At 62.2% G+C, this 25,444-nt stretch overlaps 1 protein-coding gene across 2 annotated transcripts in view; it reads right to left on the bottom strand.

Moving 5' to 3' along the window:
- Nucleotides 1-15,617, bottom strand: part of CPLX1 (complexin 1) — a 37,820-nt gene extending 22,203 nt beyond the window's left edge. The window contains exons 1-2 of one of the 2 annotated variants that reach the window (XM_032632818.1): nucleotides 15,505-15,617; nucleotides 14,071-14,175 (exon numbers count right to left, since the gene is read on the bottom strand). In XM_032632818.1, the coding sequence (XP_032488709.1) occupies nucleotides 14,071-14,101 (31 nt within the window). In that variant the 5' untranslated portion in view covers nucleotides 14,102-14,175; nucleotides 15,505-15,617. The remainder of the gene's footprint in view (nucleotides 1-14,070; nucleotides 14,176-15,504) is intronic. The other variant, XM_032632819.1, reaches the window with a different exon arrangement.
- Nucleotides 15,618-25,444: the final 9,827 nt, after the last annotated feature.

The raw sequence follows: 25,444 nt of genomic DNA on the forward strand, positions 1-25,444 counted from the left end.
GCTGACTACATACATACGTACGGTGAGAATATCTAGAACATCACCGTTAAGTGGCAAATGGCAAGCACGGAACGGTAAGTAACAGAACATTCACCTAAAACGTAGAAATCACAATGATGGCGAACACTGGGTATTCAAAAATTTTGCTGAGTGAATGAAAGATGCTAAATCACACTGTTATCCCCAAAATGTAATTAAAAATGAGATCAACTTTATCCACCCAATCAGCAACAGTTTGACAAAACCCCATGTTGGGGAGCGTGTGTGTGACCTGCACGACGGAGCCTGGCCGTGGCGTATTTTAGCGAGATCTACTTAGAGGGCAGTTTGGAAACGTGTGGCAGATTAGCGTGCACACCCTTCTGCCGTACTGTATTCGTGTCAACAAAGATATCGCGTGCTATTAATACCACGTATAAAATAGGTAACTAACGAGGACCTACTGTATAGCTCAGCGAACTCTACTCAGCGCTCTGCGGTGGCCTAAATGGGAAGGAAATCCAAAAAAGAGGGGATAAGGACTTCCCGGCTGGCGCGGTGACTACGAATCCACCTGCCAGCAGGGGACACGGGTTCGATCCCTGGTCCGGGAAGATCCTACACTCTGCGGAGCAGCTAAGCCCGTGCGCCACAACTACTGAAGTCCGTGCGCCTAGAGCCTGTGCTCCACAACAAGAGAAGCCACCGCAACGAGAAGCCCATGCACCGCAAGGAAGAGTAGCCCCCTCTCGCCACAACTAGAGAAAGCCCGCGCGCAGCAACAGAGACCCAACACAGCCAAAAATAAAGAAATAAAATAAAGAAATTTTTTTAAAAAGAGGGGATATATGTATACGTATGGCTGATTCACTTTGCTGTACGGCAGAAACTAATACAACACTGTAAAGCGACTACACTCCAATAAAAATTAATTTAAAAAACCCAAAACGCGAGGATATCGTGGTTTCCTGAAGGCCACCCTCTGCGGCCACAGCACTGCCGCCTGAACACAGGGACACGCCTGAAAGACAAAGCTCCTGCTTGGCTTCTCCCCACGCGGCACCTCTTGAGGCCGCACGTTCAGTGTTTATGCACCTGGGTTTTGTTTATCTGTTTCCGACACTAGAACGCAGGCTTCATCGGATGCAGACTCTCCGTCTGTGTGTGTGGCTTATGGTTAAGAACTCAATAGATACATATTGATTGACAGGATGTAAGTGCAGGAACGCCCAGTGCAACACTGTTCCTGAGTGCAAACAGGCTGGATGTGTGATGCACGACATTCGGTACTGGTTAAGTCAACGGTAGTGAGTTCATTCAAGTGCAATGACGGGCGTCCTAACCCCAGGCGTCCCGATGACGGGCGTCCTAACCCCAGGCGTCCCGATGGCGGGCGTCCTAACCCCAGGCGTCCCGATGGCGGGCGTCCTAACCCCAGGCGTCCCGATGGCGGGCGTCCTAACCCCAGGCGTCCCGATGGCGGGCGTCCTAACCAACCCCAGGCGTCCCGATGGCGGGCGTCCTAACCCCAGGCGTCCCGATGGCGGGCGTCCTAACCCCAGGCGTCCCGATGGCGGGCGTCCTAACCCCAGGCGTCCCGATGGCGGGCGTCCTAACCCCAGGCGTCCCGATGGCGGGCGTCCTAACCCCAGGCGTCCCGATGGCGGGCGTCCTAACCAACCCCAGGCGTCCCGATGGCGGGCGTCCTAACCCCAGGCGTCCCGATGGCGGGCGTCCTAACCCCAGGCGTCCCGATGGCGGGCGTCCTAACCCCAGGCGTCCCGATGGCGGGCGTCCTAACCCCAGGCGTCCCGATGGCGGGCGTCCTAACCAGGTGTCCTAATGCCAGATGCCGTAATACCGCTTGTCCTAATATCGCCGTACCTCGTTTCACTGTGATTTGCTTTATTGTCCTTTACAGATACTGTGTTTTTCACAGACTGAAGGTCTGTGGCAACCCCGCATCAAGCAAGACTGCGGCGCCATGTTTTCAATAGCACGTACTCACTTCACGTCTCTTGTCACATTCTGGTAATTCTCACAATGTTTCACACCCTCTACCAGCAAAAAAGATTATGACTCACTGAAGGCTCAGACGATGGTTAGCATTTGTTAGCAGTAAAATTTTTTAACCAAGATATGTACACTTGACGTGTCTCTTCTCAGACATAATGCTACCGCACACTTAACAGACTACACTGTCGTGTAAACACATCTCTTGTTTGTACTGGGAGGCCAAAACGTTCACATGGCTCACTTTATTGCGACACTCTTTACTGCGGTGGTCTGCCACCAAACCCGCCATGTCTCTGAGGTCTGCCTGCGCTGGTCTTCTCGACACCCGGCGGGCTCACTCCAGGTAACCCTGTGCTCCACGTCCTAACTCCAGGAGGTCTAACAGCTGATGGTACCGAGTTCTAGCGAAACATGCTGGATCGAACGCACGTGCTTATCTAAACCGCTTTCCACAACCCCGCTAAAACTGGAGCAAGGAAATGTGAAAGTATAATTCCACGAGGACAAACAGACAGGAGAGGAGAGAACAAGGTGGCCGAGGTGTCCGATTTGGGGAAATGGAGAGCAGACGTGCAGGGAGCACCCAAGCAAGAACAGGGGGAGAGACCGCTGCGCGGCTCACGTGCAGGCAGCACCCAGGCCGACTCTGGTATCAGAGGCGCTAGGTCCTGGGGGAGGGGCTGAGGTCTGCATGAGGGGCACCTGCGCTCCACGCCCTGGGGACCCACCACCCAAGCGGCAAGGGGGAATCAAAAACCCGTTGCGCTGGAGAAACTGAACCAGAGCCCCTCCAGGCTCAGACCAGTGTCAGGCACTGTGGGGGCAGAGGTGACGCATCCACCTACAGACAGGGGTCAAGGGGATATCTGTTTCCCGAAACTGGGGACCTCGCCAAGCCCCCACCCACTGCCCTGCTCACGGAACCCACCATCCAGCCACGCAGAATCTGTTTCTGGAGAAATGGAGCCACGCCTCCCAACAAGACCGAAAGATGCTACCATCTGGGGCTCTCCAAACATAAAAGCCAGCTTCCCACATGTTTCTCCCACAGGTAAGCCAGAAGTCCCCCACAGCACGCAGGACCTCAGCCAGGCTTTCAGAACTCACCCAGAGAGCCCCCAGCATAAAGATGGCACCCAGACAGGCAAGGGTGCTCAGAGGAGACAGTACAAGGGCCAGGGGAACCCTTGAAAGGGAGGGCGTTCAGAATGCATGGAAGAGATTTTGGAAGTTAAAAATGTAAATGCAGAAATGAAAAGTTCAGTTGAAGAGTTAGAAAATGAAATTAAGGAAATATCCCAGGAAGTAGAACAAAAGATAAGGAGATGAACAACGGGAAAGAAAACAAAAGGAAACAGAATCAGAGCAGAGCGGCCCAGAGCTGAGAGGGTCATGAGGGCTCAGCAAGGAGGCAGCCAGAGCCCTGTCCCCGGGCCGAGTAAGTGCACCCGCAGTGGGTGAAAGAAGACCCACAGCAAGGTCCTGAGAGTTTGAAATTTCAAAATGCCAAGTCAAAGAGGAAACTGTAAAAGCCTCCAGAGAGAAAAGCAAACTGGTCATGTAAGAAGTACTGGAAGTGAGAACAGCATGTGACCTAAGAGCAACTTTAGAACCTGCAAGACAACTGACAAAAGGCTTCAAAATTCCAAGGAGGAAATTCTTTAAAATCTACAACTTTATACGCAGCCCAACTGGCAGCTATGCCCCAAGGCACAATAGACTCCATGGCCCTCCTGCGCGCCCTCTGTTGGGAAGTTCCCAGCGGCCCAGCAGGAGAGGAGAGAGGAGAGGGGCCTCGTCCGTCAGGCGGGGACAGCGCACAGCGCTCATGGGGCGGAACGTGCCCGAGTCCAGATACGTTAACTCAGGGCAAACCACAGGTTCAGGAGGAAAGAGCGTCATCAAGGCGCCTGTTGCCGAGGGGACATGGGGGGAGGGGCAGGAGGTCTGTCCCAGCTCAGGGCCCCCACCCATTCCAGGAGACTAGCGGAGTGTCTGAGATGATCCACGAGCGCATTACTGAGGAACAGCGGGGACGCGTCCACAAGGACCGCTCCTTGCTGGTACTTACCGTTCCAACGAGCTCCTTGGGTCTGGAGTCAAGTTCACCTCTGCCAGGAGGATGGGAGGAAGGTGGGCAAATATTTACAAACTGTTCCTGGAACTTGGAGTTAAGTCTGTACTGATTCTGTAGCTCATCACCCAAAGGGCGAGTTTCGTCTAAACCTGTCTACACAGCAGACAGAAACTTCCCTGAAACACGCACTCTTCAAAGGGCTGCTGTCAGGAAATGACGCTGTCCCGCGTTTTCTGTCTAAAGCTGTTTTAAACCACAGTCACCGTGGCAGGCTGATCCTTGGCCCCCAGCTTTGGCATAGCCAGCTGAGCCTTGAATTAGTTCTAATAAGTGGATAGCGTAAAGAACTTTGCAGAGTCTTTTAAAATTAGAAACAGATCTGAAGGCATTTCTCCTGGAAAAAAATAATATTATTTCACATAAGTAATGAGTGATTCTAGCAGATGAGTTTGAAAGCAACGCAGTGTCTCGATTTTCCATATCACTTCTTTATGTTTTCTGTATTATTGCAATTCCTTACAATGAACATTTATTAGTTTCATGGTAGGAAAAAAACCCACTTTCACGTTAAAAAATAAACGTGGATAAATACCTCATCAAATTGAATGCAAAGATAAAAATATGTTTATGGGGGCTTCCCTGGTGGCGCAGTGGTTGAGAGTTCGCCTGCCGATGCAGGGGACACGGGTTCGTGCCCCGGGCCGGGAAGATCCCACATGCCGCGGAGCGGTTGGGCCCGTGAGCCATGGCCGCTGAGCCTGCGCGTCCGGAACCTGTGCTCCGCAACGGGAGAGGCCACAACAGTGAGAGGCCCGCGTGCCGCAAAAAAAAAAAGTTTATGCATTAAGAAAGCATCGACGGTAATACCAAGCCTCCAGATCGGAATCACAAAGAACAGAGGCGGGTGTGGGTGAAGGCCGGACAGAGGAGCTCACAGAACTGCCGGAAGGACTTGGCGAGAGCGCGAAACACACAGCGTCGCTCATGACGGCAACAATTAAAGCTTGAATAATGTTTTCAAAGGGCGTGCGGGTTCCACAACACTGCAGAAGGTTTTGAAAAAAGAAAATTGAGTCCATGTATTAAGATTAAAGAGTGAAATAGCAAGGAAGCATTTAAGAAAGGTGAAAGTCAAGGTGACACAGGTTAGATCAGACGTTAACTGTCATGATACACATTCAACAGTTAATGTTCTTGCAAAGCGAAGCCCCTCAAAGACGCCCACCCCGCTGCCCTGTGGAGGGTGCTTGGCCTGAGGGGCCTGTGGCTGGGGTCCGTGGGCACCGCCTGCCTGGCCTGCGTCGGAGTCTCCTCGACACCCCGGGCCAAGAAGTAGACCAGCGTCCAAGGGGCAGCCAAACCTGTCTCACCACCATCCACTGTCCATCATCCACCGCCCCGGGGCCCGGCTTCCAAACGCCTGTCCAGCCGCACTCCCACCCGCTGGCCAAGCTCCGAAGGAACCGGAGGCGGGTGAGTGGACTTTCTGCCTCATCCTAGGCAGCGGACAGAGCCCACCCGCTCCGGAGCGTCTCTGCCCAGCCCTCGGGGAGGGGAGGCCCAAGGCATGGGCCCTGTCTCACCCTGCTGACCACCACGCTCTGGCCCCAGGCCTGGCAGCCTCGCCTCCTGAAGCCGGCCCAGGGGCACGGCCGGGGGGCTGGCTGGTCACGTGGAAGGCCCCGGCTCTAGTCTTGACTAAATCAGGCCCCGGCCCGCGCTGCCCGCATCTTCTGTGACGCTCCTTCTGCTTCTGTGGCCTGGGAAACCTCTTTGGCTGGTCTGGGGCACCGGTCAGACGTTCCACACCCGTCAGGGAGAGGCCCCGGGCCGCCGCCGTCCCTGCCCGCTGAGCCAGGTGCCAGGTGGCACATCTGGTCTTGGCTTCAGCAGGGGACACATGGAGACAGAGGCGAGATGAAAATGCCGATTAGCGAGTCCAAACAGAACCAGGATCTGAGACAGGTGGCACGGCCGCCGGCTTCCTCGCGCCTGGACCCCAGCTCCCCTGCGCTCACCCACTGCCCGGTCTGCCGGGGGAGGGCCTGGGCCCTGAGGCCACCTGAGGCGGGAGCAGAGGCTCACGAGCTGCTGCCCCCCAGCAGCCCCTCCTAGCCACCTCCACGCAGGCCCGGTGCCAGGCGCACAGACCCCCTTGACCACAGCCCGACACACAGCTGCGGTGGGACAGCCAGGCAGGGGGGCATCGGGGTGCTACTGTGTGGGGCCTCGGGGACCCAGCCGCGTCTGCACCTGTGCAGGGCGGGCCCCGCCAGCAGGGTGTTGGCAGACAGCAGCCCGTGGACCAGACGCAGGGCAGACCCACTTCCAGAGGCTTCCTTCTGAAGGATGCTAAGTGCAAGGTGGTCCTCGGCCCCGAACACCCTCCGGGGCCCGAGGCTGGCAGCTTGCTGGGGCTCCGCCCTCAGCTTCTGTTAAAACTGTTTCTATCCTCCCTGCTTCCTCCTCCCGCCCGCAGCCCTTGCACTTCTTCCTATCCCAAGAGGCCCAGCACCTGTGGCCTTCCCGCCAGCTCTTGGGCCGCAGGGGCCCAGAGGGTAAAGGCAGAGGCCCGGGGCTGAGGCGGCCTGGGGCGCACGCGGTGGCCAGCACCCTCCTGGTGAAGCCCACCTCCCGGCCGAGGAAGCAGAGCTCAGCAGGCAGTTCTGATGTTTCCACTCGGACACGGCCACGGCTCTCCCAGGGAAATGTTAGGAGCGGCCATTAGCACCAAAAGATGCAGACCCAGGGCTGCTCCGGCCAGCTGCCCGACCCCAGGAGTCCTCGACCTTCTGAGTCTCAGTCTGCGCTGGCACCCAGCACCCAGCACTCAACGTGCTGCACTCAGCACCCAGAACTAGCAGTCAGAATCCAACCCACAGCACCCGCAGAACTCAGCACCCAGTACCCTAAGCCTTCCACTGGCCCCCAAGGAGGGGCCTGGCCTCAGACACTACAGTTCACGGTCTAGTCCAGGGGACCAAAAGGGACCCACAGGGCCGCCCCGCTAAGAAGCAGCCAGAGGTCCTGACTGACCCCGGCGGGGCCAGAGAAGCCACGTTCTACCCTGTCCAGGAGACGAGAAAAGTGCGGGCAAAGCTGGAAAGCTGATCTGCACAGAGCCCAGAGCACAGGCAGAGGCCAGGAGGAGGCTCCGGATGGACCCCAGCCAGAGCCCCCGCCCCCCGCCCAGACAGGATCCGGGGCTCTGAGCAGCCGACAGCCAACGGCAGGAGCCTCGGAAGGACCCCGTTCTCCTCTCCTCTGCCACGAGGGGCAGGAGCCCCGAGGGGGCCGCCTTAGGGAGGGGCCGCTTGCAGCTGCCGGGAGCCCCCTCCCCTGATCCGTCTTGACCTGGGTTTGGGTTCACGAGGCTGAGGTCTCTGAAACTTGTCAGCACTGGGATTTGCCTGGACTTGGTGCTGGCTCTGAGGTTTTCATTCAGTCCCTGCCCGCTCTGTAAAATGTCCCAGCATCAAATGCAGGGCGACCCGGGCCAGCCCAGCAGCCTCCCACGTCAGCACGAGATTCCTGAGAGCTCGCCACGCAGGAGCTATTCAAACACGCGCTCTAATCCCAACCAGAAGTCCTCGCCAACCAAGGCAAAATGAAATGACTTCATGAGTTGAAGCACGTTATATGCAGTTTACTCCCTGGTTGGGGCTAAAGCATTTACAACTGAGTGGCGGCTGAGCCACCAGGAGTGCCTCTCCTGAGGGAAGGGCTGTCCAGGGCTTCGGGAGAACAGGCCGCTTTCTCTACGAGACAAGGGGTAAGAAGCATCTTCACTGAGCCCCATGAAGTAAGCCAGCACTTTCTCGATCCAACATGGCATCTGGGCAGCCCATTCTGAATGAAAATTGGCATTTTATCTTCAAGTATTTGCCAGCCACCTGTGGAGGAGGAGCCCGGCTCTCAAGAGTGAGCAGGGGAAGGAGGAGGCACCTCTGCCCTCTGAGAGCTCGTGGTCTGGGGCTCCTGCACCTGGAAACCCAGGTTTCCCAAGCTGATGCAAGCTGCCTTGTTTGGAGGGTGATGTGCCTCCTTGGCCCTCACCTTCCCAGACCTTCTTGCCCATGACACATAAATGGAAACCATCTACGAGATTCCACAGACACACTCGCCAAGCAGACAAAGGGATTGTCTCCTTCTTCCTCCCCTAACTGTGTACGTGACGCCGGAGCAGCAGCAGCCACTTTGTGGCGGCGAGGAGCAAGCGGAACGCCCCACTAGGATGACAGTAGCACAATGAAAGTCAGAGCCAGGTCCCTGATGGCACCGCTGAGCAGCTGAACCACTTCCTGACGCCTCATCATGTGAAAAAAACAAACCGATTCAAATCACTCTCTATCTGGTTCTCTGTAATCTGAGTCAAAAGCATTCTCCCCAATGCAGAATTCTAGAGTTTCCCTCCCAATCTGCTCCTTTCCCTGCAGTACAGCTCAGCTTGCGATGCTCATCCTACCAGATGCCAGAGAACCTGGCCTCCCCCGGCCAGTGTCCCAGCAGAGCAGCCCTGGGCATGTGGGAGGCCCCTGATAAGCAGAGTGAGCCCTGAAACAGACAGATAGGGCAGGGGAGCCTGTGAGACCAGCCCAGGCCTCAGGACCTGGGTCTGGGACAGGATGGGGACGCCCGGCCTTGTCCTCGATGTAGAGTCCCATGGGTGGACACTGGGGGCCGGGACAGGACTGCCTCTGTGGCCCTGACCTGAGGTCCTAGGAGGCGAGGCAAGGGAGGGTCTGGGGCAGAGCCACGTCTGGCCGGCAGACACCTCGGGAGCCCCGGTTCTGGGCCCCCCAAAAGCAGCTGCAGACAGGCCTCAGCTGGGCGCGGCCGAGTTGGCAGCAGGGAAGGGGGGCTCCAGCTGCTGCACAGAAGAGGAAGGAGGCCCCCAACAGCCCAGAGGTGGGGGAGGTGCTGGCCCTGAGGGAGGGGCTCCCCTGCCCAGGGCTTCTGGCTCACAGAGGGCGCTGCCCTCCCTCCTCCTGGATCTGGTCCCTGTGGCCCCTAAACGTCTGGGAACTGATCCCCACGAGACCCCCTCGGTGTCCCGGCCGAGAGCACATAACCCACCACCAGCAAGGTGTGGAGGCCCCCGGCCCAGGCTCTCTCCGGGGGGGTGTCAGTAGAGCACCTTCCCTCCCTCCACGCAGGTCTGGGTGCTAGAGCTCCTGCTGCCCGCACACGCGCAGACGTGCCGGCCTCAGGACAGCGGCTGGTCATTCCCTCGTCCTCCCCACGCACCAGGCACAGGCCCCCTGCCCTCCCGCTTCTGGAGAGAGGGCAGCCTCTCAGCCGAGCCCAGACCAGCCTCCCTTCCCGCAGGACGGGCCCAGGGCCGACTCTCCGCAGGACACCATCCACACTGACCGAGCCCCTGGATGTGGCCAGGCAGACCTGAGCTCGGGGAGAAGACCCCTTAGGCTTGGGCACTGGGCTGCCCTCCAAGCCCGTCCCAGCCCCTACGGCCACTGGACCTTTGGGTGTACTGGGTCCCAGTCTGTCTACTCCTCCTTGGAGCCCACCTCAGACATGCCCTCCTCCAGGAAACCGTCCCCTCCCCCTCACCAGCCCGGAGGACCTAAGCGTGTTCCAGACACAGAACATGCCACACTGAGCAGAACAATGGGACAGACAGCTACGAACCGGGTCACTTGGGCCAAAATAGACACACTGCTCCTGATTTAGTCTGGTGAGCGTCTACAGGGACCACGCTACCCCGCCAACTGCCCACGCTCTTGTCCACAAGGCAAATATAGCTCCGGGGCCATTCGCCACTTCCTGGTCTTGGGGGAAGACAGTTTCTTCAAATTACACCCTGAGGACCCTGAGTCCCAGATCTGTGCAGACGCGGCCGGAGCGCCTGGCCCTGGCTCAAGGCCACTTTGCCGCAGACAAGCTCCCAAGCCATCACGTGACTGTGCGTCAACGTTTTCTTCTCTTGGGGACGGAACGCTGGCTTATTTAAACATCAGGGTGTGTTGATGGACCTCAGGAGGCCCAACACCTGTCAAGTCCTCCAGGACGTTTCTCTCGGGGAGAACAAGTTTGCCAATAGCTGTTCACCTTCCTCGACTACTTGGCCTCAGAAGAATGCTCCCTGGCCAGCCCTGAGTGCCCCCAGCTCCCCGGCCTCAGGGCAGATGCCGGCAGAGCCACCTCCCAGGGATCACGTCTTCTGAGTCTGAAGGAACCCAGGCGCCCCGTCAGTCCACAGAGAACTCAGGCCCTAAGAGCAGACACTCCAGGGGCCCCGCCGGGTCCCATGCGGGCTGCGTCGAGAGAGGGAGAGAGAGAGAGGTGGGCCCTGAGCAGAGCCCTCCAACGTCCACTCCAGGGGCCCAGAGGCCGGGCGTCCGCGCAGACCCTGCCATCTCACCCGTCCCTTCCTCTGTGGCCCACGCCACCCACCTGCCCTCAGAGGAGCAGCTCGAAGCCGGGAGTCTGCGTGAAGTCAGGGTTTGGGGCCGCTGGCCTTGCTGAGACGTGACAGGCAGGACAGCTGATGTGCCAGCCCCTGAGTCCCCCTGTTCACCACCCACAGCCGGGCCGCCGACAGCCCCCGCCCCCGTGCCCGCAGCTTGCAGCCCACCTGCCGGCCTCTCCCAGTGGCCCTCCCCGGCCTGCCCGCACTGCCCCCCGCGGCCCCTCGTCACCACGACGTGACACCTCCGCTTCCCTTCCCTCAACCCCCACTTCCCTTCCCTCCAGCAGTAGGTGCCCCGAGGTCTGTGCCGGCTCCCACGTGACCTGTGGTCCCCAGAGAGGTGGGCTCTGTGTCCGACCAGACAGGCCAGTGGAGGAGAGGGCCCTCAGCAGGGCCCCGCGGCAGCCACAGCGGCAGAGCCAGAAGCCCGCCGGCAGGGCAGGGGCCCCAGTACGGGCCGGGCCGCAGACAGGTGCCTACAGAGGGTCACGGGCAGGGCTCGCCTGGGACTCACGGCCATCCGAGTGTGAACTGGCTCTCCCTGAGCCTGCGCCGTCCCCATCTGGCCCGCACCAGCACACAGCCGGCCTGCCCATGGCCCAGCCCCGCCTCATGGTGCCCAGATCGTGCAGACAAGCAGGATGGACGGGGCAGAGGCTGCTGGAAGAGCAGCGACCAGATGACTGAGGGAGTGAGAGGCGTGTGTGCCCCGGACGAGCCCCGTCAGCCCTCCCCAGAACGCTCAGCGCTCAAGGGTGCTGGAGCGGGGGTGAACACGTCAGGGCCAGACAGGTGGGGGCCAGAGGTGTCCACAGCCCTGCAGGTCCCAGGCAGGTCCCAGACTGGGCTCCTCCTAAGAGCCCCAGAGGGGACAAGGCTGGGCAGACACAGGCATGCGTCTGGGGGGCTGCGGGCGCCCCATCTGTCTGTCTGTGTGATGTGGGACTCCTGAGTCCTGCAGCTGCTCTTCCCACCAGGCAGTCACCTGGAAACCTCTGCCCCAACAAAGGGCCTGCCTGAGAGGCAGGGCCAGGCAGATGGCCCGGCTTAATTAGGCCACACGGAGCCTCGTCCCCAGCGCGGCAAGCAAGCCCTGCTCGGGGCTCCCTCCAGGCCTGTCTCTCCCCTCATTTCCGCTGTGAGCCTTTCTCTGAGTGTGTGTGTGTGTGTGTGTGGATGTGTCTCTGCTTCCGGCCCTGACTCTATTTCTCAGCTTGTTTCTAATACATCCCTGTCTCTGTGTGCCTCTCTGTCTGCCTGTGTCTCTGTTTGTCTCTGTCCGTCTGTGTATGTCTATGTCTGTCACTGTCTCCCTGTGTCTGTTTCTCTGTCTCTCTGTTTGTCTGTCTCTCTCTGTCTCCCTCTCTGTTTCTCCCTGTCTGTCCCTCTGTCTATGTCTGTCTCTCTGTGTCAATCTGTCTCTGTCTACATCTCTTTGTCTGTCCCTCTGTCTGTCTCTCTGTCCTGCATTTACACTTCCTGACCTGATTCCCCGGGTTCCCCAGTCTCTGTCTCGGCCGCCCCATCTTTTCCATGTTTTCCTCGGCTGTCCTGTTCTGAGCCTCTAAGCCCCCAGCCGCCTTCCCTGCCTGATCCCCGCAGCCTGGCTCCCGCTGCCCTGCTCCTGCATCCATCTCCCTCCAGTCCCGTTTCCCCACATCTCTGTGACTCCAGTGTCCGAGGCATTTCCCTTCGTCTTTTTCTCAGTCTGTCTCTGGCCGTATCTCCTCTGAGTTAGCCTGTCTCTGGACGGCGTCCGGGGTTCATCCCGCCTCCGTGTCCGGGGCTCTGGCCTCTCTTGGAATCATCTCCTGGTCTCCGTCTGTCTGTCTCTCACCCACACTCATCCTGAGAGACCAAAATGACGCCCACTAGGGGGAGAGAAAACACGGCAACAGAAAGCAAGGCCTCACCTGGAGCAGCCCCTGCCCCCAGCAGCATTGGGGTGCGAACGGGGTGGGAGTTCGGGGGAACGCCAGGTCTGGGGCCCCAGGGCGTAGCTGCTGCCTGAGGGGCCTCCGCTGGCAGCACCCAGGCTCCCACGTCGCTGGTGAAGCCGCCCTGTCACTGCCGCAGGAGAAACTTTGGGCTGACACGGAACAAAGGGAATCCAGGCAGGCAATTACCCAGCTGATTTCAGCCACGCAGACAGCGAAATCAGATATTTCCGTTTTCGTGCAAGCCCACCTCGGGGCCCGAATCAGCCGCCTGATTCATTATCTGTAACAGCCTGGGACCGGCCGCGTGGAACCTGGGTCCCTCCTGGTGCCTCTGCTGCTTTGGTCCCTGAATCACGTTCCAGTGACGTAACCATCATGATCAGACGCAGCCTGCAGCCTATCCTTGACCGTGAAGTCTCAGGAAATGTGGCCTCGGGCCAGGCCCAGACGTCTTTCCATCTAATTTGTGCTGCGTGGAAATGCAGTCACTCTCCAGGAGACAAGCCCACCCGTGGGGTTCCTGTCCTGGGCACGGTGGCACTGACCTCTCTATCCTGCCCCTCGTTCCTAGCACCAGAGCCCCCATGGTGCCCCACCTCTGGTGAAAAGCTCTCCATCACTCCTGCCAAGAGGTGGCCCTGTCATGCATCACCTGACACGTGCCCGGCTGTGAGAGGCGTCAGGTCAGGGTGTGACCCACAGAGGCCACGTACGGTCCCGGGGTGGTCCCGTCACACGAAGAAGACATCTCTAATGGCAGAATCAGGCAGCGGCCGCCGGCTCCCATCACAGGGAGCTCCCGGAGCTGGCGCTGCACCAGGGGAGCCAGGGTGCACGGGGCCGGCCCCGTGGGCCAGGCTGACCAGGATGCAACTGTGCCAGTGCGGACCTCGATCCGCTCCCCCGCCCACCTCCTGGGCCAGGGTCTCAGCTCACTGTCCTACATCACCTTCCTCTCCTGGGCCAGGCTCTCCGGCTGTGCTGATGGCCTTGACTCAAGGAGGCACAGGGTTCCTTTCAAAACCAGCAGCAGGGCTGGAAGGGGGGTCCCCTCGCCCAACACACAAAGAGGCTGCACTGCCTTCACGGGGGCGGGGAGGTGGGGACGCAGGTGGGTACACACAAGCTACCCGGGGCCTCTTCTCTTATGCCTGTGCACGCGGGGGCCCCTCCCTCGTGACACTGCAAAGTCCTCGCTGGAGGCCACAGGTCCAGCTCTGCTCCTTACCCCCACTCTGCGGCCTCCTGCACCCCTGCACATCAGAAGCAAAGTCCCCGTGGGGGGCCACCGGATCTGACCAGTGGGATTGACCCCTGGTGCGCCCTGGGGTGTCCTCCCAAGGCCGACAGAGGTACTGCTGCTCAGGGCCACCTGGGGGGCTCCGCCCGGACACAGTGCACTGGCATGCATCCTCCCCCACCCCCAAAGCTGGCCAGGGGATTCAGGACGCACTGCCTTTGGCCCCTCCCTGTTCGTCCCCCCGCCCCAGCCCCTATCCCCGGTCCAGAGGCAGCCTGCAGGTGTGATTGCGGGGACTGTGTGGTGAAGTCCGACGGTGACCACGTGCTGCGTGAGACCCCGTGTGTCTGTGTGCTGTTGGGTGTGCAGGGTGCCCCCCTCTCCCTACCTCCCAGGGCCTGTTTCATCACGAACTCCATGGTGATGGCTTTGAGTTCTCAGCGGCTCCTCGGAGGGTCACAGCTCACATGCGAATGTGGCCAGGAGTTCTCTGCTTGGGGAGAGGAAATGGTCACAGGTCACCAACGGGGCTGGGGGAGGACTTCTTCCTTGTCCCCTCCCAACTTCTCCTAGAAGCAGGTCTGGGGTGTGAGAAAGCATCATTCGTGGTCCCCCCAACACCTGGAGGCTGGACTTCAACATGGGACAGGCACCTGGGTCTGGGAAGGTCCCTGCAAAGTGGTCTCTCTGGGCCCCTGGGGTTTGTGAAGCCGGCGTCCGGCTGCTACTGCAGGGCTGGGAGCGTGCAGCTCCGAGGAGAAGCTGCCTTTAAGAAGTGGGGGCAGGCCCAGGGGCGTTTGGAGGTGACTGGCTCTGCTGCCTCCCTGGTGGAGCCCTGGGCCATGGGCACGGAGACCCATCTAAAGGATGGGAAAGGTCAGTGTGGGTGGGACCTGGGTGGGAGCTCCCTTTGGCTTCGGATGGAAGTCTTGGGAGACCAGGTTTCTTCCAGGGGAGAGGCCAGCACCCACTGCCCCCTGCACACAGCAGAGACTGGGGTGGAAGGGAGAAACTGCAGGAGCCCCAGCCTTCGGGGAACAAATGAAATGGGGGGCAGACCACCCCTCCACCTGCATCTGCATGGGTGGGGACCTCCAGGGTCCAGGCCAGCTACAAGTCTGGTGAGGAGGTGCTTCCTGTAAAATCAGCAGCTGCAGTGCCCCCACCCCCCACCCCCTGTCTGGTGAGGTCTCTCCTGGCAAGGAAACCCAGGTCCCTGGAGATCCACTGTTTTATGGGTTTTTTTTTCCTTTTCAGATGAAGGAGACCCGCGTGTGTGCAGGCTGGGGAGGGATGGGGGGGCGAGCGTACCCCTGCCTCCCCGCAAAGCGCTGGCGCGCAGGGGCGCCTTTGCCGCAAAGCAGATTCTCTTCCAAACTTCTCCCCTGCCTCCTGGTGGGGAGGGAGTCTCAGGGCCCAGCCCTGAGAGGCCGGGGCGCTGCCGGAGCTCCCCTAGTGCTCCCACCGCCCCACCGCACGGCTCAGGGCTCCCGCGGCCGCCGCACCCCTTGGCTTTGCGGGCGAGCGAGTTGCCCGGCTCTGCCAAGCGGCCCTCAGGCGGGAGAGCGCCAGGAGAAAGAAAGAAAAAGACAGAGGACGAGGGAGGGGAAGGGGAGACGCGAGAGGCAGGAGACTCGGAGAAGGAGTAAGAACGAGGGAGGGCTCGGGCCGCGACCCCTGGGCCGCTTCAGCACAGCGCCGGCGGACAGCGCCCGCCGGGGGCCGACTGAGCGCCCAGCCCGGGCCGGGAAGGGAGGCAGCTGGGGCCGAGTGCCCGCCCTGCGGGTCCTGGGAAGGAGCTGCGCGCGGGGGCGCTGGTTACCTTCCTGCGGCTGGGGCCGGGACGCGGGCGGGCGGTCAGCAGCAGAGCGCGCTCGGGCCGGCCAGGTCCATGTGGCGCCCCTGGAACTGCGGCTGAAGCTGAAGGGCACCGCGAGGAGGGCGCATCACATGGAGGCGCTCCCCGCCCCCCGCCCGCGTCCGAGCGTGACGAGGTGGGCGGGGCCGCGGCGGCTGGGCGGGCGCCCGCGGGAGGCGGGGACCGGAGGGGCGGAGCTGCGCCCCCCTTTCCCCCTTCAAAGCGCTGCCCCCGGGCCGGATTCGGGGGGATCCCGGGGCGCGAGCTCCCGAGCCAACGCGCACGACCCCGGCCCACCTCTCAGTCCAGAGCCCCAGATACTGGCCCCAGCCCCCGCCATCCGATCCCCTCTGTGTGGACCGGGTGGGGGCCGCCCCCCAACGGCGAGACAAGGTCCCGCACTCCCATCCGCTTCCGCCCGTTTGGGGCACCTAGCGTGCGGACGGATACGTGCGCAGCGCCAGTAAGCGAAGCCCTTTCTAGTCCAGCCGCTGTCGGGGGTAGTTGGGCGTCGCGGCTCTGGTCGCCGTCCCACTCTCTGCCGACGCGCGCGGGAAGGGGTTCCCTGGCGCGGCCGGTGACAGCGGTCCCGACCGGGCCGAGTGCCCCTGAGCGCTGTCTTGGCCCCCGACCCCCGCCGTTACCGGGCCTCCCGCACCGCTGGGCGTGAGAAGGAAGCCCCCAGACGCCAGACAACCCATCCAGCCGTTGGAGGAGAGCAGCCCGCAGACCGACCGGGACCTATTTTTCTGCGTAACAGAGTCGCAGAGAAGGAGCCACGCCGTTTCATTTTAGTGGGACAGAGACCGAGAGACCCTCGCCCCCTCGGCTGGCGGTCCCACGGCGGGCAGGGACGCGCAGAGGTCACTGCGGACCGGCCGCTCCGCTCCGTGTCCCCGCAGTCCCGCCCCCGCCGCGGCCGCCCTCTCCCTGGGGCCTCCGGGATTTCCTCGGCGGCGTTAACCGCGCTGCGGGGAGACCGGGGTCGCTGCAAGGTCGGCGGCTCGACCTCCAGTCCCACCACCCCTCCTGGGGTCGCAAGAGTGCTGTGGGAGGGGTCCGGGTCTCCGCTGGCCTCCTGGTTGGTGGGCGGACACCCCTGGTGGCCGCGGCATTAGCTTTCACCCTCCCCTCTCAACTGAGGCACCAGGACTCCCTGGGCCTGGGGTGGAAGGGGCAGATCCTGGAAACCCCACCCCGAGGGGGCACTCCTCACGCCGCTCCCCCAGGACAGTCCGCCTGAACTCCAGAGGGCATGCCTGTTTCCCCCCATGTGCTTGGAGCCTGGGCTCCCAGCGCCCACCCCTCGCTGACCATCTGCAGGCCCAACTGTGCGCACTGGTGGCCCGGCAGGGCCCCCCAGCCGGCAGGAGTGAGGAAGGGGAGGGGGTGGCGGAGGCCAGCACAGCTTTCTGGGAGTTAGCAGGGGCACCGCCACTCTGCAGCTACTCTGGCCAGCGAGGGCTCTGCTGGCCCTGGGGGAGGCTCACATCCCAGAACGCATGGAGCTGCAGCCTCCCCGGATGCAGGGGCTGTGGGAGCTGGCCTCAGCTCTGTCCATTTCTCCTGCCGATAGCTCCCGTCACCCAGATCTGGGCAAGGAGGTGCAAGGTGGGTGCAGTGGGGCTGCTCAGAAGGGTGGGCCTGGGGACCTAACACGGTGCTCAAGGCTGCAGGGAGCGCCTCTTGCTAGCCTGCACTGGCTGACCCCTAGGAATGTCAGAAGCACATGTTCATTTTACCTCTACCGCCACCCTTGACGTGACATGGGTCGAAGCCCCAGGCCTTTTGCAGGTCTGGGGACAGGTGCTCTGTGGAGGGAGTGGTTGCCTGTTTCCAGGTGTCTGGGGTTCTGAGGGTCCAGCCTGAGCCCTCAGGGTCTGCTCAGCCTGGCCCTTTAGTGTCCTCAGAACCTGGGTGTGGACACCGGAGGGAGAGGTGTGGGTCCAGGAAAGAGAAGCCCCTTCTCCCCACTGGAGCCTCTGCCCTCCGCCTCTACCACCACGTGGACCTGGGGGATGACCCACAGCTGAGTCCAGAGCAGCCCCACGACCCATGAGCCCAGCTGCCCTTACAAGCACAGAGACACCCCGTTGACCTTGGGGCATCCTGGCTGGGTGTGACTGGGTGTGCCCATCACCAAGACAGGAGTGTAGGGGTCCGTGCTCGGCCCACAGTTTCCATGACCCCACTGACCCTGTGACCCAGGCCTGCACCACGTCGGAGGACAGAGGACAGAGGCCTCCGTGGGCCTCGCTGCCTGGCCCTCCTCCCCTCCTCCTCCCTCCCTGCGGGGTCGCCATTCGGAGGTCACCTGTGGGGTCATCACCTTCTTTCTGTCTCTGTCTCTGTGTGTCTGTTTGTGTTGTTACCCCTTTTAGACCCACCACACACGTAGCTGCCTCTTCAGTTCTCACATTTGTCCAGGCCCTGGGCTGGGGTTGGGGGACCCAGCAGGGTCTCAGACCCTCCTATGGAGAAATAGACAAGGTTGGTGACAGTCCCAGGCCAGGATGACCGGCACTCTGGGAGAGGGAGAGGCCGAGCGGCTGTGGGACCTGACAAAGACTGGAGGGCGGGGGAGCCGCTCTGGGCGGGAGATGAGGGGAACGGCCTGGAACTGCCCACCAGCCAGGCCAGCCCCCATGGCAGGGAGGCAGCTCAGCTCATGGCCTCCGCCCAGCCTCGGGGCCACACCCCAGGTGGGCGCTCACGGCCCCGTGAGCACCCAGAAGAGGACCTGGGTTCCGGTGACCAGTGCCCCAGCCCGCAGTGGCCAGAGAGGCAGGAGCTGAGCGGGAGACGTCCATAACAGCAAGAAAGGCCAAGCCAAGGGCACCCGCCAGCGTCAGCAGGCTGAAGACCCAGGAGGGTGTCGCGGTGGGGGAGCTGGGCGGCGGCAGGCCGGGCTGGGCAGTGGGTGCCGGGAGCTGGAGAGGGGGAGGTGTTGCGACCAAGGGGTCAGCTTCGGGGCGTGTGTGTTTGGCCACGGCCACGTCTGGGCTATGGGACCCTGGCCGGCCGGCAGGACAGGGATAGAGCCCTGAGCTCAGTGCTCTGCGGGCTCTTCAAATGCAGAAGGCAGCCCCTGAGGGCTGGGAACCCCTGACCCAAAGCAGGGCTATGCCGAAGCCCGGGAGCACGTGGTGCTGGGTTTGAGACGCCACAGCGCCACCTAGAGTCCCCCTGCGGCCCCACGGGGTCACTACTCCAGGTGTCAGGAAGGGGAGGCGGCCGCCTTGCTCCAGCAACTTCCCCCCCACCCCAAGCGTCCTGGAAGCCCCTGCCTGGCTCCCTGCACTCCCTCCAGGGAGGCCTGGCGCCTGCTGGTCCCCTCTGTCCCGGGAGGACCCAGGATCACTTGAAGTCCTTCTTCAATCCTGGCATGGGGTCTGGCAAGGGGGTCGCAGGCCCCGCAGGAAGGGCTGGGACGGGCTCTCGGCACACATGGGCTCACCAGCAACTTCAAATACAAACTTAATAATTTAACACGATGAATAATTCAGTCCCCAGCACCAGCACCACCTGTGTTGCCATTTTCCTGCTGGATTTCATCATTACTTGCCAGGTAATGTAACACGTGAAAAGCAGAAGCAAAGCAAAGCCGGGAAACCATCACTGCTGTTCCCCAGAGCTGGGCCAGAACGTCTCGGCTGTGTGTGGAGGAGACCCTGCGCGCTCCCCGACTCCAAGGCCCCTTCCCTGGCCACGTGGGCTCCCGAGGGCGCAGCTGCAGGCGCTGGCCCGGCCTGGGGTGGCCTGCCCGTTCCTCGGACTCCCGCCCCGTCCTGGGTCAGGGTTGTGTGTCGAGATGCACTCTTCTTCATCTCCACAGAGGCTGCTCCTCGAGTTCCTGAGACAAGGGGGCCCCTCGGTTACCACCCGGGAGCCCTGAGGAGCTGGCCTAGGATCTGGGCTCAGAGCACAGTGGTGGCTCCTGTCCCTTCAGTTTGCCCCTGCTCACCCCAGACCCCAGGCCCCTGATCCTTCCACCCCTCCCCATGGGGAGCGTGTTGGAAAGGGGGAGCTGTGACTTCCAGAGAGGGCGGTGACCACGAGGGGCTGTGGCTCCCATGCCCCCCTCTCCTTCCTGACTGCTGCCTGGAGCCACCCCCCACCCCTGTGCTCCAAGGTAAAACTAGCAGAGTTCACAGGCCTGAAAGTGGGATTCTGCTTCTCACCGCTTTGCTGGGACGGTGGCAGCCGTGGCGGTGCAGGGCTGCACAGAAGCACCAGGGTGGCCTGAGCAACCGGAGGGCCTCGGTCACCAACAGGAGGCAACAGGGGGACGACACGTGAGAGGCCATGCTTCTGAAGGCCTCTGCCTGGTGGGAGCCCAGGCCACCGGATGCCCTTGCCCCAGCCCTGGGGTCGGCTCACCCAAGCCTCACGTCGGGGTCTCCACAGGCGAAAGGAAAGGGGTGTCCAGCGGAACAAGCATCCATACCCAGGCTCTGGGCCCCTGACTCTCTGTCCAGTGGTCACTCCCTCTAACGCGTCGCGTGACCCTCCTGGGGAGAGTTCCCTGAACTGCAAACCGGGTGTCCCTGCTCTGTGAATGCCCCCCACCCATCAGCTCTGCCATCTCCCCCATCCTACTCCAGAGGCCTCCTCCACCCCCCATGGGCTGCCCGGACCAGCCTCGGGGACCTTTCACAGGACACTCAGTCAGAGGCCTGGCTCAGGGCCCAGACAGAGGACGGCTGGCCTGTGCTGGTACGGGACCGAGGGAGGGTCTAGGGCCCCCGGGGTGTGCACAGGGCTCCCGCTCTGGCCGAGTGAGGTCTGGGCTGTGCCATCAGGCAGCTTCAGGTGGACGCAGTGCTCAGAGCTTCCTGCGCCCCGTGTCCCTCGAGGCCCCGAGGTGGCGGCACTCTGTGTGGCTCAGGCCATGACTCCCTCAGTCAGTGACCCAGATCCAGCAAGGACTGAGTTGGCGGACAACAGAGCTGGCCCTTGGGGGGAGTGCGCTTCAGGCTCAAGAAACCCTTCCCGGAAAGGCAGGCCATAGAGAGAAAACACCACCCAGGAGTGCCAACCCCCCCGGCCCCCGCTCCTCCCTCCAGTGGCACCCAGAGTGAGGCCAGGCCTGTGTGGGTCCCACTGGAGGGTTTCACACCCAGGAGGCACGGGGAGATGCCTGTCTGCTCAGTTGGGGAAGGATCTTCCTTTGGTCCCGGGTCATGGCCGTCTCCTGGCTGTGCTTGTGTCTGGGGGGGCCTGGCAGCCCTGGTCAAGCATCGAGGGGTGGCGGGGAGGGGCGGGCGGCTGAATCCAGGCCCCGTTCCCCTAGGCCTGGCGTAGGGTGGGGCCTCAGGCCTGCCCCAGGGGGCAGGGAGGCCGCAGCAGCCAGGCCTGTGCAGGCCAGGGGACTGTCCAGCCTGGAGCGTCAGAAGAAGCACCCCATCGGGCTTTCTTTCCTCTTTCCTCAGAAAGCCTGCTGCTAGCTCATCAGTGCACCTGGAGCGGTCAGCCTGCAGCCCCGGGAGGGCAGAGGAGTCCGGGGCCCGGGCCAGCTTCTCTGGATCACGTCCACCACCTCGGAGGGGCCGACGAGGTGATGCAGGACGGCGACCCCTCATCCACTGCAGAGTCCAAGCCCCTGTTGTCCCCGTCACCCACCGGTCCACCGCCGGCCAGGGGGCTGTCCTGGTGCCGCAGGGGCCGCTGAGGAAAGCAGTCGAGGCGGCGCCTCTCAGAGAATTTGCTCTCAGACGCCACTGGGTAAGCGCCATGCAGAGAATCACAGAATCAAAACAGCGGAGCCGGAGAGACCTGGAGCCTGTTAGCGCGGGTGGCCAAGCCGGGCCTCGGGCTGAGTGACCCAGTGTCCCACGCTCCAGGCAGCAGCCCTGCAGGCGGGAAGGAGGTCTTGAGCCAGGTGGGGGATGGCTCGATCGTGCCTCCCAGGGCCAGGCTGCCCCCCACCCGGCCCTGTACCCAGGGGTTCAGAAGGGCCTGCGTCCCACACTGCCTCTTGGGGGTGAGAAACACCCGGAAGGTGTGATTTCCACATCTGTGCTACAGGTGCGGATGGCATGGCCCAGACGGGTGAGACCTGTGTCCACCTTACGCGGGTGGGAGCCCTGGAGGCCCCGGGAGCATTCCCCTCCCCAGAAGGAAGAGGCTGGGTAAGACATTCCATCCCTGAAGGACGAGTTAGTGCCAGGCATCACATCGGAATTACAGCATCGCATGCAGAAAAGGAAAAATGATAGAAATGGAAGGCGTCTCAGAGCACAGGGAGGAGCTCCCCGCCCCCCGCCCCCAGAGGAGCCCAGGCAGTCGCTGAATAAAGACAACTGTCACCGGGGAGCCGGGCTGCGCCATTGCTGGATGCTGCTTCTCGGGCCAGATAAGCAGGGGCACCGGGGGGGCCACACGTGCGGGGGGATGGGCAGCTCCCCAAACGCTGTGGAAAAGGCGAAGGGGGGGTCTCCCTCGATCCGGGTTGTGCCATATATGGTCGGCGCCTTGTCTTGGCCAGTGCGATGGCCTGACAGCCTCGGGGCTGGCCCTGGTGCGGGCCGGGAGGCTCTCAAGGCCTTGGGCCTGGTGCCTGGCCTGCTGTCTGCCCAGGCCTGGCTAAGGGTCTGGAACCACTTCCTCCCCTCCCCCAGGCATCAGGGAGCCAGCCCTCCTACCCCTTCTTCCTGTCCTGGGGGCCTGGGTGTGGGAGATTCTCTGACCCAGGCCCTGCCCGAATCCGAGGTGGCCAGTGGACACAATCCTAGTTCAGGGCCAGGTGCCAGGTGTCCTCCATGAGAAGCAGGGCCCTCCACCAGTGGCCCTTTAGCTGCCCAGCGCCCCACCCTGTGTCCGGGCTCTGCCCCCCACACCTACATACCCTCCCCCTGATGAGACTCCTGGAGGACCCCAGCCCAAGTCCCCCCAAATCTACCTGTCCCCCCACATGCTCACCCACAAGCAACACACCTGCTGGCCTCATCGTGCCACCCAAGGGGCCCGTCCTGCCCCCGTAACGTCCCCTTCCTGTCTCCCTCTCTCCTACTCCTAACGTCGCTTTCTCCTCCTAACACCCCCCGCCAGGTTGCCCATGGGGGACCCCCAGGGGTGTCCCCGGACTCTGCTGGTTGGAGCAGGTCTATAACTGTCCACAGCTGTGTCCTTGCTCTCAGGCCAGCTGCTCCCCAGTCTGGCAGACCCAGGCCCGCCCCTCCCTGGTAGCCGTGTTCTAAAGCCGTGTTCTTAAGCCGTGTTCTTGGGAAAGCCAAGGCTGGCCCCCGGGAGCAGGGGCAGGTTCTGACCCCAAAATTGGCCCATGGGGTATGAGGGGGGCTTCCTGGTCCTGAAACATCGCTCTCAGGGACAAGGGTGCGTCCTGGAGGCACGAAGGCGGGTGGCGGGAGTGGGCAGTGCATCCACGGCAGCCACAGAGACACAGGTGTTTCTCCAAACCGCGGATGTCACCAGTGAGTCCTGAGGCAGCTCTGCGTGGAATAGCCTTGAAAACCTCCTGCCAAATGAAAGCAGCACCCTCCCCCCCACCCCCCGCAAGCCTCTCCTTACTCTAGGGATCCCCACACCCCCGCCCTGCCCAGTGGGTGCTGTCCTGCCCTCACACCAGGCCAGGAAGGGCCCTGCCCAGCGCAAGCAGGCAGGGCGACGTCAGGCCCCAGGGTTCCCTTCATATGAGACACAGTGCCCAGGTCTCATCCACCGCCCAGCAGGTACTCCGGCTGGACAGGGGCCGTGTCTGTAACAGAGAAGACAGCAGATGCGTGTGTCTGTCTGTCTGTGTCCTCTCTGTGCCCTCCTGGCAGCGGAGGGCCCCCCACTCCCACAGCACGTCACTCTGGCACAGAAACCGCCACACTGGGGAGAGATCTGTCACAGCACCGCAGCCCAGACAGCCACCATCACCAAGACAGGCCCGGGCTGGACCACCGGGCACAGGGCGGGGCTTGGCCAGCTCCTGGCAGGGCCCAGAGCATCTGGGGGCTGGGTGGCTGCAGAGCAAGGCGCCCAGGGGTCTGCCCAACCCCTCTGAGCCGGCTTCATACTGGACAGAGGGTCTCTCTCGGGCCAGGATTCCCAGCCCCGCACTCCACCTTGACCCCCCCACCCTGGGGAGAGGCGCATCTCCCAGGATCGTTCACAGGCCTGGTGACCCAGAGCTGGCCCGAGTCCCCTACACTCACCCCATGGGGCTGGGACAGGGTGATTCCTGAGGGTCTCTGTGGGGACTAGCACCTGCCCGGCTGCCTGGGGCTCGGCCCTGGGCAGGAAGGGAGGCCTGGTGGTGGAATCGCCACAGAGCAGGGGCCCCAGGTCACTCCAGTGCCCCGCACGGCCTGAGGGGATCTAACCCTGGGCCCCCCAAGGCAGAGCCTGGACTAGGGACCCGAGCAGCAGTTTGTTCCTAAGGGCTCAGGAAGAGTGGCCTGGGCAGGCGAGAAAGCCCATGGAGGTTCGAGGCCGAGCTGGCCGTTCCTCGGGAGCCTTCCTGGGCCTGCTCAGCGGGCGCCGGGAAATAACTCACTGAGCAGATGAGTCCTTCCCACAGAGGGGCCTTTGCCGGGAATCCGGCGGGGGCGGGAGAGCCAAGCGCACGGGCCTCCTGCGCTGCCCACACTGCCCGAGGACCCCCAGCCCACGAAGGGGCCCCTGCAGCAGGGAGACGCGGAAGCGTCCTCAGACCCGCACTGCCCTGGGGTGGGGGTGGGGGACCGCCCCCAGGAGCAGCGAGGACCCGCCATCAGTGCTTCCTGATTTCAGGGACACGGCTTGATGGGCGAGGACTCACGGAGACACAGGACTCGATACCCCGGCCAGGACTCCAGGGAGGGGTGCACTCATTGCCTCTGGGACCAGGAGGGGAGGGGCGGGGGGCCGAGGGAGGTACTGCTGGGACCAGGGTCATGTCCCTTCGCGACACCAGTCACCCAGGCTGTCCGGCGCGTGCTGAGTGGGGTCCTCTACAGAACAGGGGGCGGCCGGACCAGGGGGTCCTGGGGTGAGGGATGGGTGGGCAGCACCGGGAGGCATGTACTGTGCTGGGTCCCTAATCTGAGCCAGTCTCCAGACCCGACCTCTGCTGAGGAGCAGACCCCCCCCAGGACCACGCCCGCTTCGAGTGGGGATGGGGCCAGCAGCGGCCCAGCACAGGGTTAGGGTTATAGGGTCATTCCCTGGGCCCCGAGGGGCTCACTGGAGGGGACACACATGGTCCTTGGAGCAGCCCTGCTCAGGGTCTGTGGACTGTAGGGATGGAGCCACTGGGGCCATCACCTCACCAAGACAGTAACTCAGAGCCAGTAGGGACGGCGGAGGGAGCGCCACACCAGAGACCCAGGGGCTACTGGCCCTGAGCCATGACCCAGAGCAACTCTGATGTGCAGTCTTGGGCCTGTTTAGGTCGTTCATTGTTTTGTTTTGCTTTTTAATAAATTTATTTATTTTTGGCTGCATTGGATCTTCACTGCCGCGCGTGGGCTTTAGTTGCGGCGAGCGGGGGCTACTCTTTGTTGTGGTGCACGGGCTTCTCATCCCAGTGGCTTCTCTTGTTGCGGAGCACGGGCTCCAGGCGGGCAGGCTCAGTAGTTGTGGCACGCGGGCTCGGTAGTTGTGGCGCACGGGCCCAGATGCCCCGCAGCATATGGAATCCTGCCGGACCAGGGTTCAAACCCGTGTCCCCTGCATCGGCAGGCAGGTTCTTAACGACTGCGCCACCAGGGAAGTCCCACTGTTACTTAAAAGAGTGAATATTCTTTGAAAAGAGGCCTCAGCCTGGGAAGAGCCGGGTTTAACCCTCCTGCCCGCTTGCAGCAGCAGCCGCAACCCAGGTGGGTGGCTCACCTCAGTGAGGGGACAGTGATGGGTCCAGGCGGCCCTCGGCCTCCTCTCCTGCTCTGGGCTGGGGCGGGGCTGGAGAGCAGCCCTA

Source organism: Phocoena sinus, chromosome 5 (assembly GCF_008692025.1).
Source record: "Phocoena sinus isolate mPhoSin1 chromosome 5, mPhoSin1.pri, whole genome shotgun sequence".
NCBI classification, from domain to species: Eukaryota; Metazoa; Chordata; class Mammalia; order Artiodactyla; family Phocoenidae; genus Phocoena; species Phocoena sinus.